The sequence below is a fragment of the Phaethon lepturus genome, unplaced genomic scaffold, assembly GCF_000687285.1.
Source record: "Phaethon lepturus isolate BGI_N335 unplaced genomic scaffold, ASM68728v1 scaffold23841, whole genome shotgun sequence".
Taxonomy (NCBI): domain Eukaryota; kingdom Metazoa; phylum Chordata; class Aves; order Phaethontiformes; family Phaethontidae; genus Phaethon; species Phaethon lepturus.
This window is the reverse complement of record NW_010515874.1, coordinates 1-14701: the sequence shown is the minus strand read 5'-3', so window position 1 is coordinate 14701 and position 14701 is coordinate 1. Positions and strand designations below refer to the sequence as shown.

The 14701-nt window shown below is 41.8% G+C and overlaps 1 protein-coding gene across 1 annotated transcript; it reads right to left on the bottom strand.

Annotated features, from left to right (window-relative positions):
• Positions 1–7062: 7062 nt before the first annotated feature.
• RBBP7 (retinoblastoma binding protein 7) lies at positions 7063–14630 on the bottom strand. The gene is made up of 12 exons (XM_010295912.1): positions 14610–14630; positions 14210–14354; positions 12225–12367; positions 11603–11776; positions 11178–11293; positions 10424–10584; positions 9857–9983; positions 9685–9762; positions 9017–9093; positions 8536–8593; positions 7648–7758; positions 7063–7201 (listed from the first exon to the last, which is right to left on the bottom strand). Exons 1-12 carry the CDS (start codon positions 14623–14625, stop codon positions 7133–7135), a joined length of 1275 nt encoding a protein of 424 aa, XP_010294214.1. The 5' UTR covers positions 14626–14630; the 3' UTR covers positions 7063–7132.
• Between the last annotated feature and the right edge of the window lie 71 nt (positions 14631–14701).

Below are 14701 nucleotides of genomic sequence, written 5' to 3'. Positions count from 1 at the left end.
CTGCTGAACTCATTGTATTTGTTTGGAAGCTGAAGAATGAAAACTAAAAAGACGTGATATTTGAGTTCAAGCCCGTTGCTCAAGTGAAATGCCCCGAGAAGGGTGCTGTCGCAGGACGATGGCGCGGACTTGCATGTTACAGGCGGTAGCCAGCAGAAGCCGCAGAGGCGGAGCGGGGCAAGTAACGCGCCGTAAGTAAAGCGTGCAGTCGGGGGCTGTCCTGAGGCGGAGGGCAGGGGCTCTGGCTCAGCCTGCACCGAGTTCTCCTTGTGCCTTCTGCCTCCAAAAGGTTATCTACTGTAGTTCCGTTGGGTGCGGTGTGAAAAACAGGAGGGGTTCTGTTTAAAAATTGGGTTGTCTAGTTCAGCAAGTGCTCCCTGTTCTGCCATACGAATGTGAGGTCATTTCTTACTAATGTGCAATTCTCTCCCAGTTTCCTAATAATGCGAAGTATTCTCTTTGCCTTTTTTTGGAATATTCCCTAACATTTGGCAACCTCGTTAAATGTATGAGAACTGGCTTTGAGTTCAGTTTTCCTTTATGTACACTCTTTTCTAGGTAGCACATAGAATTTTTTTACAGCAGCATGCTACGATGTGCTTCGTGAGACTCTGAAGATAATATTAATTCACTTTTCTGAGGAGACGCATTTTATAAAAGCTGAGCGATGTAGGTCCTACCCCTCCAGCCTTTTCTAGGGCTGTGCCAAGTATGGTGGAAATCCAGGTACATGGCCTGGTCTCGGTGGCTGCCCTTGCTGTACTTATTTGCTCCTTCAAAGTATTCCCTCGTATCTGAGACTTGTCTCCACGAAAGGCGCAGCTTCTGCCCCTACATCAGCATCTCTCTTGTTTCTATCCTTTCTTTTATGGTGCATACTGATTACAGAAGTCAAATCTGCTGTTAGTAGTTCCATGGATGTCCCCAGTCTTCCCAAAGTCCTTCTAGAAACTGGTCAGATTTGCAAGCTTTTGCTAGAGATAAATTTGGTTATACATCACAGTTAATAGCTGGGGAATTTTGCACCTTTTTTTTTTTGTTAGGTGCTAAGTCTCATTTAAACCTTAAATTTAAATTTCCCATTATCTACCTTTTTCCCCTTGTTTAGACATGTCGTCTTGACAGAAGGAAATAATACATCCTTCTAACAGCCTAACTCAGTCTCATCTAACTCTGCTAGCTGTTACTGATCTTGCTGACTGGCACCCATCTAGTCTGAGCTTTTAAGTAATTTAAGAATATTGTGCTGCCTGCAAAGACTTTATTTTAATTTTGTTTTAAACTTTGTTATCTTCTGGGTTTGAGAAATTTTCCAAAGAAATTTTGGATTTCTTGCTCAAAGGAAGACCTGGGGTGTGCCTACCTTATGGACTGCGACAGTTGAGCCTTCAAGCAGGCCTTGTGCGTAACTCAAGACCATGCCAAGAACACTGCTCCTAAAGCTCTACATCAAGCAAATGTTCTCTTACAGCATCTAAAAATTTAAATACCATATTACATCTTGTGATATTTGCTGAAGCTGAGGAGATGAAGTTAAGTCCCTCATTTTTAACTTTATTCTAACTACAGCCGTGTAATAGATATTCCGTACTGATGTAGTTCACTATCACTTCCACCAAGTTTACATCCTGGTGTTAAGAGTCAGAATAACTACCTCAGTTCTGCCAAGTCCAAGATCTGTTACTAATATTTCATCTATGTAATTTGTTGGGGTTGGGGCTGTTTTGCTTTTTTTTTCCCCCTCCACCAGTATTCATATAAAACCATTTGATCTTGGTCATGTTGCCTGTTTTATAAATCCTTTTGCTGGCTTTGTGCTGCTGCTGTTTCTGCCTGTTTCAGTTCCACTGACTCTTCTCCGACCCCTTTTCTCCAGGACATGGGTTGGAGAAGAGTCAGTGGCTGGCTTGATGTTTAAAGCAGAGAATCATTGCATTTTAAGAGGGAAGAGCAGTTACGCAACTCTCAAACACCGGGTTACCTTTTGTTACGCGTGTTTAGCCATGCCTGGACTGGGCTTTGAAATTCACGGGACAGAAACTGGTGTTGAGAGAATGAAGAAGAATCTACCACATTGGGCTTCCTGGTGGCTAGAAAGCAAAAGGTCAAACTGGGTGTTGACCAAGTACTTGGCATTCTCTGTAGAGAGTTTGCAAAGCTAACACCTGCACTTCGTTCAGCTGTTTCAGTGCCGAAAAGGTACAGTGTGCACACCGATAATAAAGTATAGTATGGATAAGGGCATAAACTACATGACTATGTATGAAAAATTGCTTTGTATCAAAAAGTTGACCCTCAAGGGTCTCTCATGCAGCAACAGCACAAGTAAAGCAAATGTAGTCCTTTGTACACAATAAAGGAAAAAACCCTGAAGTTGCTTTTTGTCTCACTGAGGCAAAATGCAGGAATGTCACACCCTATCTCATTTTCGCTGTTGCATAGGTGTCGGGCTTCTGAAATATTTCAGTATCCATTACCTGTAACCACTTGCAACTCCTTACAGAGATATGAAGCTTACGTTCACAGGCGTTGGTGATGCAAACCGTGACATTCTTGGAGAAGAAAACAGTGGGAGCAAAAATTTGTGACTAATAATGTGTGTTGGCTTTATTAGCGATGAACCACCGCTACCACGTGGTGCTGGAAGCACGCAAGAGTGCTGCTTTCGGCTACTGAGCTCTCTTCTGAAGTGTTCAAGCGCTCTGGTGAGAAGCACAGCTGAAGTTTTTAATCGTTCAACTTCGAGAAACAGGGGTCTGTTGAAATAAAATAGCAGGTTTTAAATGTAGTTTATAGTCCCACTGTCGTGTGTGTTGTATTTCAGTACAAAGATGAAACTTAGATTTTCTTGGAGCAGACTGAAAACCTTAGAGAGAAGATACCCTTTAGGCCAAAATATTGCATCACATATGTAAGTGTTGAGAACAAATGACAAAGTCACCCTAAACTGGCAATTTTTCATTTTAAATTACCTTCTGCCATTTTTGTTATGCCTGCACTTCTGGCAATAACTAATAATAAAAAAAATGTAGGTCTCAAAACTCTATACACAGTTCCCTTGGAAAAAAAGAAAGGCCAGTGGAGGGAAAGCTTGCTGATTTTTTCCTTCTCCCCAGCATGTACCAACCTGCAGGAGTAACTTAGTGAATTGAGTATGCTGCATACTGTGTAAGTACACCTCAAGTAACTCTTGTTTAATGCAATAAATAAATATCCTGCTGTAGCCACTGTTCAGGTTGATGGTTTTATGTCCTTTTTTTTTAATTCAAATTTCATTATTTTTACTACTAATGATAGATACTGCTTATGAACTACTTCCTATGGAGGTCACTAGTTTTTAAAATCAAAATATTAATGCACTTGGACAAATAGGCTTAAATATGATGACCTTCCCATGTTTCACAAACATTCTACCAAGGCAATAAAAAAAAGTATTTTCAAAAAATGACTTGCAAACTAAAAACCTTAACGGTCCCAGCAGCACATTCTCCCTCAGTAATGAAAAGGTTTAGGTCAACAAGGTGTAGGCTAACCTTAAATAAATACAGGCCCTGGGGTCTGGCTGTGGGACCAAGCTGCCCTATAGCTACCTAAATAGGGCTTGTGCAAGGCTGCCACTGCGGAAGGCAGGCATGTCTGCACGCGCGTGTTCTGAAAGACAGTTCAGACTTGGGGAAAAGAAACCGGTATAAAGGCTGTACTCACTGCAGCACTCTGAACTGCAAGTGTATTAAAGATAATGAAATTATGCGCTCGTTTTGTTCCATCATGAGGTATCCCTTCCTGCTGCCACCCTTCCCTCTTGCCTTTCAGTTGTACGCGAGCCCCAGCTAGCTGCCCCTTCCATGCTCCCTGGGGAAGCAGCAGGGCTTTGAGGGACCTCGACAATACCCACCAGTGACTGACCCACAGAGCTCCAGCTTGGAGCTCTTGGCATTTTGGTAAAGGAAATCAAGAACACTGGCAACAACTTTTTTTTTTTTTTTTTTAAAAGGCAGTTAGGTCTGTATAATAGCATTTTACCCACACCAACATTTCTCTTGACAGTATGCCGCTAATCAGATAGGTATGCTTTTGCAATAATTTAACTTTATCCAGTTAACTGGGGTGCAAAACAAGGTCATTAAAAAAAAAAAGAAGGGCTTTAGGCTACTGTGAGTGACCAAGTGGGGATCTGCCCGGCCCTTGCCAGACACGGTGGTGCTTCGGCAGGCGTGCTGCCTTCTGCAGGAGACCCTGTTTCCAACAGCAATTAATTCAGAGAAGTTAAAGTTACAGTGACAGTCTGTGATGGGGACCTCAAATGCTGAGTCACCAGGTGCTTTCTGGAGGGGCTTGAGATGTTTCTGGAGCTGGTTAGTGAGCAAGCTGGACACCTGGGAACCAAAAACTGCTAGTGCAGCACCTGTGTTGGTTGTCTCAGGCCAGAGGTCTTCAGCAGCAGGTCCTGGTCCCATCCCCCCCAAACTGCGTATCTGTCTGTGAAACCAAAACTACGCTTAGAGAACACATTCATCTCCGCTTCCTGGACGTGGCCTTTTAGTGGTTTTACACCCATAAACGCCAGCTAGCCCGAAGCATGGTCAATGGGGTCGTGGCTGAGCTGTCCTTCAGCAGCTTTGACCTTTCGTGCTGTTTAGCACACCCTCAGGCTGCTGTCTACCCGCTAAACTCCAACAGCATCTCAGCCTTCCAGGGGAATATTCAAGTGCTTTTGCACCCACCTGCATCACTTTTTTAAAGGAACGAGTCTGGAAGAAGGTGTGGAAGAGAGACATGTCTACGCACGATGACCCAGCGGCTACAACGCGGGGGGGTCCTGGTAACAGCAGGCAGGGAATTAGAAACAAGCAGCATGAGAAGAGCAATGAGAGCTGCAGGTAGCAGTTCTGCCCTCCTTCCTGCTCTCTTTGGTCAGGTAGTAAGAAGACTTAAGCAAACAACCCAACCATAACAGACGCACGAAGCTGACATCACTGATCATAGGGATGAACTGCACTGTACCTGCTGGTGCAAAGCAGCCAGCAGGTCTCCTTCAAGTAAGCCCTGAGGAACACCACAAGCGGGAGAGATTGTGTAATAGCTTACGGCGTATCTGCGCCAGGAAGAGCCGCCACCGTGCTCTCTGGGAAGCACTTTTTCCAGTAATGATCAGTCAGTCAGGCCACTGACCTCTTCATTTCCTGCTTTCAAAGAGCTGCGTGTGTCAAAATTAATGTCAAAAGTAGGACCTGACCAAAACCCGTCTCTGAGTTCAGTATGTTTAATGCTTATCATTTGCTGTCACTTGCAAATTAAATTGGCATCCAGAGCATCTAGAGTTCCCCGTAGATATTGCTGTGGAGCCCTTCCTGTGAGGCAAGGAAAACTACTGGCCTGCATACACATAGCAAGACTTCGTCAACAGAGGTTGGCTCTTTTAGCTGAATGACTGCTAGCCAAACAGTAAAGTCAGCAACACCTTTGCTCCACAGCTTCATCGCCATTCCCTCACAGCACCAGCACGGGGATGATCTGCTGTAGACGACGACCAGAGGGTGCGTGCTTGGAAGGAAGTTGGTCCTTTCAGTGATATCCCCCTTTGGCCAGTTCGTGTCAGCTGTCCTGGCTGTGCCCCCGCCCCACCTCATGCCCAGCCCCAGCCTGCACACTGCACAAGCACTGCTCAGCAACCGCCAAAACATGGGTACGTTATCAACACCCTTCCAGCCATAAATCCAAAACACAGCCCCACATCTGCTTCTCAGGTGGAGGTAAACTCCATTCCAGCCAGAGCCAGCCCAGGTAGCTTAAGATCCGCAGCTTGAGCCCAGCAGCCCACTAACTTAACTTGTTAAAGTTCAAGTAAAAACAAGAGCAAGACAGGCATCAAGGGAAGTTTCATTTTCAACATCAAAAAAAAAAAAAAAAAAAAAAAAATCACATTTTCAGCATGAGTCACCAAAGTCCTCTACTTTTTTCAGTTTGAACAGCAAGATGAGGACAGCCAACAATTCATTTAATTAAGGCCTGTTAAACTTAAGTTTAAATTAAGCTCCCAAGGCGATCCATGACTTGTCTGTAAAACCATGATCAATATAGAGATGTTTTACTTCTACATGGCCCAAATTCTCCACCTCTTCAGTCAGCCAGAGGTTTAGAAGCCAAACATATGTTTGTCTTACATTAATATCTGAACAAATATATTTTAGACACCTGCCTGATTGCCTCACATCATTTTAATTAAAAAAAAAGCTACAGGAGGGCTCTAACTAAACACTGAGCACCTGAGACAAGGAAAGGTTAAAGGACCATGCTTCCACCACCACTCCAAAAAACACCCACCCAAAACCAAAACCCAACTCAACAGTTGCCCAAGTCTGCTCAAGATTTATGCCTGAACTTCAGAGGAGTCTGACAGCTCACCCCCATGCGCTCCCCAAACCTCCTTCTATGCCCATTTCATTTGTGAAGGATCCAGGTTCTCTATTCCAAGTTTTTCGCATCAAGACACCTCCCATCTCCCCAGACCTTTAACTGCGAGGTAAATTATGTAGTTCTTAGTTTTTATCTTTAATACCATGCAGAAATTAAATTTTTAGGCAAGAAGGCATTCACCTTATGTTAATGGACAATAATTAAACACAGCAAACATTTTATTTAATACATTTTATTTATGCAAAACCAATCCAAAAGTGTTATGTAAAAGTGAAAAGCTCTTTTTACATATTAATAAGTTTTTTTGTGCACTTTCTGTGTGGGAAGAGTGAGGATTTGACTGTTTTATTTACAGGTTTGTTTAAAAATATAGACATAGGTATTAAGTCATTCTTATTTTCCCTAAAAGCTAACTGCTGTACAGTACATAATAGCTCAAAGTTGTGTGCCCAAATAACCAAAGGTATCCCATGAAAACTTGACTATACAAGCTTTTTGTGCCCAATTCAGAGCATTTTCGTTTTGATGTAATGCTTCTGCCCAGTGCTTGTTGTTTGGGCTTGGGTTTTTTGGTTTCAGTGGGGGGACACACCTTTTGTTGTTGTTTGTTTGCTTTTGTTGGGTTTGGTTTTGTTTTCTTTTGGATTTTTTTATACTTATACAGTAGTCAAATTATATTACTATGTCACACGCTGTATTTCCCTAAGGAAGAAAGTTATGTTCCTTGACCTTCCAGTTCAGCTGCCGCTATATCTGGTTCTTCATCATTGTAAATGTTTTCTGCCTAAAGACACAAAATATTATATTACAAGTGGTAGACACAATTGTCTTTAACCATTCTTTTACACTTCATATACAAAAATGTGATAATACCAAGGTGACACAGACACCATCCCCTTCTCAAAGGGACCCTCTCCCTGTCTTTTCTTAAAGGGCAACCAAATTGAGGAATGTGCATACAGTGGCTAGACTTCAGCAGTTAAGTCACTTCTTACTATTAACTAGTACCCAATACTTGGGGTCAAGAATTAGCTAGCACTTGCATTTATTCAGGTTGGTTTAGTCTTTGTTTTCTTTTGAAAGTCTTGCTCTCCAGTCAAACAACGTAAGAAGTACAGTGGAGAGACTACGTTCAGCCACTGAAGGCACAGGCTGCCCTACGAACAAACCATTTCAGTTTCATGTACGCAACAAGCTTCAGAGCAACTGAAGAGGTGTTGTGACACTCACCATTTGCCATATCTGCATTATGTTGTCCTCCGATACAGAGCAAATTACCCAAGGCTCATTAGGGTTCCAACTGAAGTCAGAAATTTTGGCCGTGTGTCCTCCATGAATAAACTGTGAAAAAAAACCCACAGGCTTCAGTAAGCCATTTCATCTCTAGAGAGGAATCTGTTAAAACTGAAGATTCAGAAGTTGAATTCATCATGCTGACGACTACACAAAGAAGAAAAACTTGCTGCTAGAGAGTCACAATACAGACATAAAGCAGGCGTGTGTGAAACAGCACATTCCATTAATTGCTTATGGACACAGATGCAACTGCTGAGGCAGCATTTAAGATGACAGTTCATATTATTATAGCAACAGACGACTGACATCCTCAAAATGGTGCTACTTCACAGAAGGTTGGGCTGTGAGATCCAGCCATATTTTATATCCGTTACCTCATCTAATTATATTATATTATGGGGAAACCAAACTATAAGCACTTTTGATTGATTGTTTCCCTTAGGAAGCAAACCAAAACACAAGCTTTTGTATACCTTCTACATCAGTAAGGTTAGCTATAGGGGACCACTGGTCTAATGCAAGATAAACAATTTGAGGCCTTGGCTTTACATGCATTTAGTTATAGAAGAGTACAGGCAAGCACATGGCTGAACTCTAAGTATGTTCAACAATAAAGACACGTAAATCCTGTCTAGAATAGCTCTGAAAAAAAAATCACTGCCTTCAGAATTGAAGAGGAAGCCTACTGCAAGTTGGAGCTGTGGACTGAAAACTTGTGAAAATGAAAAGATCTAAGCACTGCTGCAGTTCTAGTGGCACAATCATAAGGCATCATACTGCCACATAGCCTGTCAGCAGATTGAAACCTAAACAAAAGCATACCAGCAGCTCAGGAGGCCCATCTTCTGCGTCCTCTGCAGACTGCTCTTCTCCAATTTTACTGTAAGAAAGTAGTTTTTACTTTTTATTAGCAATGAAAATTGCATCCTAGATCAGCTTAACTTAACAGTTCCTAGCCTTTGTTTCCAGTATTTGCTTTTGCTATTGGTTTTTCTCACTCTCAAATAACTAGAAGCCTCAGGTACAAAACATCGACTGTTTGGTGTTATCATTACTGAAATGGAATCTACCTTGTGAAGCACGTGGAGGCAGAAATTACTTAGTAATAAGGACAACAGAAAACAATTCTATCAATCAGCCAGAAATCCTCACAGAGAAGTAACATTAGAAGTGTCACCAAAAGACCAGGTCCAAGTTAAGGAAGACGAGAACAGCACAAACCAAGTCTACCAAATAAGGCAGGTCTGCAGCCACCTTTTTACCATCTGTTCATATATACTAAAAGAAAGGAATTGCTCTTCACCTCAGATCCCATACATTAAGCCGACGATCAGTACCACTTGAAGCAAGAATTGTTTCGTTATGAGGAGACCAGTGAACCTATTGAAAGAAAACAACTTGACTGGAGCACAGTTACTGATTTCTAAAGCATATCCTGAATAACCAGCACCTGGCCGCTAATTTTCAACAGCTTACACCCAATACATCAGTTTCTTCCAGCACAAAGGATATCCTATAGCTCAAATAGAGTGCTTTACAGTCCTAAGATTTCCCAAATTGAACAGCCAACATAATTTCACTGTTACAGATTTACCATACCATGAAATGTAATGGTCTAAAATTCACCGTTACTTGCACCTACTAAATAGGCAGAGTTCACAGTATTAGATTTGAATCCAAGTCCTCTCTAAAGCAGGACATTTCAGAGAAACCTTCTACCTATGCTGAGTGAACTTACAAACTTGCAGTATCTTTTTTAGCAATAAGCTGTTGACTACCTGCTTCAGAGTCAAGTGGGGAAAGGTAGAAAGAAACTATGTGGTACTATCTGTATTTGTTGAACCAAAATTAACTATTTCCTATTTAATGGACTTGTTTATTGTGGTCGGTCACCATATGAAAACCTGCATGTTCTTTCCAAGTCAGTACTCTTCTGTTTTTTTCTACAGCTTGTGAGAAAAGTTCACCCACCTGAAAAATTTCATCTTTATGAGACTCAAAAGAATGGAGTTTCAATTTTAAGTTTCGAAGATCCCATAGAGCCACCGTCTGGGAGAAGTAACAAGAAATTGTTTTTACTACAATGGCTGTAGAACTATCATCTAGAATACTTATAAATTTAAAAGTATACACAAGTAAAAACCTTGTCAGCAGAACCAGTTGCTAGAATGAACTCGCTGTAGGGGTTGAAGGACAGACAGTTGACCTCAGCTGTATGAGCATCTACAGAGTGACTTGGCTTGGACGTGGTATTAGATCTTGTGTCCCAGCTGTTGCAGTGAAGGGTTTGGGGGAGAAGGAGGGGCAGGGAAGAGAGTGCAAGAGACAGAAAGAGTGAACAAGCGTAAGTTTTCACAGGAGGTTCTTCTTCACTACACTACACGTTAGTTTAAGAGACTACCTTATTATTAAGCCTGATCTGAAGCTATAGTTTTTATCCCACAACCTTTCAGTATTTTGTGTCTGTTGTACATGAGCAGTTTGCACCAGGAAGCGGACATACATATTAATTACATCTTATTTTCAAATGATGTGAACACATTGAACACATGCACATTTCAGTGGTCCTGCAGCATTACGATAGTTGATCGCACTAGAGAGCTACATAAGATCATCATAGAATTCAGATTTTTTTTATCAAAGTGTTCTGGATTGGTCCACTAACAGCACATAGCAAGCACTATCCCAAAGCCACTTAACCCCAACTTACATCATAAGCTTCTGGTCGTCAGCCACGGACCCAAACAGAGATTCATGGAGCAGATGCCATGCCACGTCTTCTACTACTGCAGAGTGCCCAGTAAAGATTGCTTTTGCATCAACAATTTTGCCTTCTTTTGGTCCAGCACTTACATCCCATAAACACACAGTCTGTAAATAAGAGTCATATTATATCGTTACACAGACTCTGACTGTATTATAATAAATAAATAAACAAACACGTTCTATGTACAAACAGAGAGATCACACTTCTAAAACAGTTGGGTTTTTTTGAAAAGGAACGCTTAATATGCCATAAGCTAGAAGTGAGCTAAATTATCAATCAATTTTCTGCAAATTCAAGGCCTAAGGATTATTTATAAGGTCGCAAAAGCAATTTACACTTTTAAAGTCCACAAAGACATTTATAAGCTATTAGTTCAACTGATCTCTGAGAGTCTTACCAATTTATGGCCTCAGACCTAAGCCAGTTTAAAGAGTTGTTATCCAACAATTTCTTCCAGCAGAAAACTATGAAAACATCTTCTTGTTACTTCACCAAGAACATTACAAAGAACTGGTTGTTGATTACAGCCTAAAGTCAACTGACAGCCTTTAGAAATAAAATTCCAATATGTGAGAACTTCCCCACATAACAATATACAGCTATGCTAAGCCAGTTTTTCTCTAATTATTTATTACAGCATAAATTAGGAGGGGTTGTTTGGATTTTTTTTTAATAGGTGAAAGGATGTGGTTTTTACATGATCATCTGATGCACTGAGAAGATGTCCACTCAAATTTGAGTTCCATGATAAACCATAGCCTTCCTTCTGGTGCCCTCTTAATCTAAGGTCAGGATTACACTCTCCACTTGGGTCTGAAAGAGAGAGAATTCCTTCCATTTAGCTTCACCCTGCACATCAATCCATAAAAGCATCATTGTCACCCAAGAACTTTGTTTCCATTGCAATAATCATATTTTATACGTCAGCCTCTTAGGAGAGAGCTGCTTCTATCAAGATTCTCTTATGATATTAAGCATAACCAGGCAGTTAAAGTCACCGAAGATATAGGCCTTCTTAATCAGATTCCAGAGCCCATCACCTCTCTCCCAATTACAGTTAAATACAAGTTCACTTTTCAACGACAAGAGGGATTTTTCTTCGCTTCAAGGAGTCTGACCCACCTGGTTTTGAAGGATGTTTAGTGTAGTCAAATACCAACACATCAGCAGATGGTGTTTTTGTAGCAATGATGCAGGGATTCTGCGGCATGTAACGAGCACGGTTTACTTCACCTTCATGGTTAATTTTAATCTCCATTTCAATTTTGCCAGTCACAGATCCAAAGCCACCAAACTCTACATTTGTCAGAAAAAGGTCAGTTTATCACACCGACTATTTTAAGCTGGTGAAACAGCATTTCATGCCATCTACCCTACTCCAAGAAACAGTGGTCAGCCCCTTATCATAATACAATAAAGCCTATGAAAGACTAGCACCATGTGACAGAATAGCATTAACACTTCAAATATTTTGAATCCTCTATGATACAAACTCTTTTAGAGCTTTAGTCTCTATTTGAGGTAGATGTGTATCAGTTTTCACCACAACTGACAGAGGTGGTAGAAATGCTAGCAGGAATTGTATATCATAATGTTACCTAAGTTCTTCTGAAATAAGAAGTTTCCTCTTCTTAGTCACAACTAATGATCTAGAATTAACGTGAACTGATAAGTACATGTCAGCTTTAGTTTTTAACAGAAGGTTAGAATACCATGAGACAGGACACAATGCATGCATGCCCACCTCCTTTCTCACTGTCATATTGCGAAGCATCAAACTGATCATCATTGGGAATCTGGACTCTTGCAACAACCAGGTGGTTCTGTTCATCGGACGTGTGTGTTCCCAAAACCAGCCAGTGTAGAGCATAATCCTTTCCTTCTGGCCTGTTTAGAATAATAAATGCATGGAATCAAGTTATGTGCTCAGTTCCAGAAATTTGATAGCTAGTAACACTCAAGTAACACATCAATAACACTCAAGATCCAAACTTCTTCAGGAAGCTAGAAAAAGAGACACTCGTGTAAGAGATCCTTTCTCTGTCGGAAGAGACTTGTGCAATAAAGTGAACTAGACTCTGACATAAGCAAACCAAAGATACAACCAGCAAGGCTAGAGTGACAATACATGCCAGTAAACAACGCCACTATGGCTTGAAAGCGACAATTACAATTTGCACAGCAGTTAAAGGTGACGCTGATACCCACTTCTGTCTTTACTTCACTTAGCAGTTGCACCGTATTGATTCAGAAAACAATCAATATTACTTTCTATAAAACAGAAATACTAAGGACCAGTGGCAACCTATTCTAGTTACCCCTCTTAGAAGCTTTTACCAGTTATTATTTTATTTCAGAAGCTCATTGTTAAACACTGCACAAATCCTAGATAACTAGAACCAAATTTCTCTTATGATGGTTAAATGCAACATTCAGTTATAAATGAAAGGATGGAGGGACAGTGCCATTATCCCTGAAGAGAAAAATTTGAACAGTCAAAACAAAGTAACTTCTGCATTCTTGAAAGCAACAAACTAATTATGCTGTCTGAATCCAAACAGGAATCATGTGGGCAATCATAAACCACCGTAGGTATTACTACACCACTTTGAAGGCATCATTATACATTTTGAGGGGTAAAGAAAAATACAAAACAAACTAAAAAACACACAATACACACGCACTTACTTGCGTCAGGAACAGGTGTCCCATCATGTCAGGTGCCATACAAAGTGACAGTCCTTAAGCTTACATATTTTGACACTGGATAATTGGAAATACCAGGTTTTAAACTGAATATTAAGTCAATCTGCAAAATACGAGGCAAGCAGAAGTGTTCCTCATACGGGCTCCACACCCTCACATCCCCGCTTCATTTTCTCCATGCCACAACTAGCTAGCTCACATCTCTCAACATCTTCCCCAAACATTCTGCTACACAAAATTAAGCGATCATCTAACTACCAAGTACAACATCATATATGTAAGGTGGAATTTTAAAAAGAAAAGAGACCATCCTCTGATTGTTACATGAACTTGACACGAGATATTTTAAAACCTAGCTGTATCCAGTTTACAACAACATGAGACACCCAGTCCTTGTCCACTACCTCAATGGAGCCCCGAGTGGTTACTGCAATAATTTAAGTTCTGCATTAGCTGGTGCATGAACAGAATTTATCCCCGTCTTCAAAATCCTTTAAGAAATTAACCAGTGAGCCCACAATTTTCAGTGGGAAGTGGAAAAATAGGAAAATTAAAATATGTTAAGTCAACAGTGAGCCAGGGACAGAACCAGGATGTGAAGCACCAGTCTTAGTACAACATCTTCTTAAATAAGTTCAGGCTTCAAACAAACAAAAAAATCAGAGACAGATACTACAGCTTCTACAGAATAGTAATCTGTAGTGCACATGGGGAAAAAGAGTCTTGAGTTCTGTAAAAAGTTGTGACTTTTTTCCTCAAAGCTTCTGCATACCCAAAGGAGTTTTAAAGTTATAAGCAACATATAGTGTTATAAGCCTACAAAGAGGACTCTAACCCAAATTATTCTTGTCTTGCATGGTTTTTATCCACAAGTTACTTAGCAGACATGGTTAACAGAGACAGAAAAAGCCGTGAAACGAGCAGTTCCACACAGCCTCAGCTCCTGCTTTGCAAACTAAGCAATTGAGCAGCTGAGCCCTGTGCCTTCCTGGCACCTTCTAGGCCTCTCTTCCGTTCTCTCACCTAGTCACATCTGGCAACCACTGCACGGTGAGGCTGGGCCACTCCAGCGCATGTGTCATCACCAGGTCGTATAAGAAGGGGGTGTTTTTCTTCCAGATCTTGTACTCTTCACTGATGACGCGCTCCTCCACCGTGTCCTCCAGCACTGAGGGATGGAAGGAAGATGAGCCACGGGCTCGACGGAGCTCTATCGGGGAGAGGGTGGGGTAGGAGAGGGGATCCCAAACCTCCCACAGGGGCGGCCGGCGGGAGGACAACTGCAACCGCCCTACCCCCGCTACTACCCCATCGGAAGCTCCTCGGAGCGGAAGCCCAGAGCGCGCCCCACCCCACCCCACCCGCGGACACACGCCTCTTCACCCCACCGCCCAGCCGGGAGAGGGAGGAGGGGGTCTCCTACCTTCCTTGCTCGCCATTTTGGGTGTGCGCGTGCGCGCACAGGCGACACGCAGCGCAGGAAGCAACGGCTAACGGCGGTGGAGGGGGGGGAGA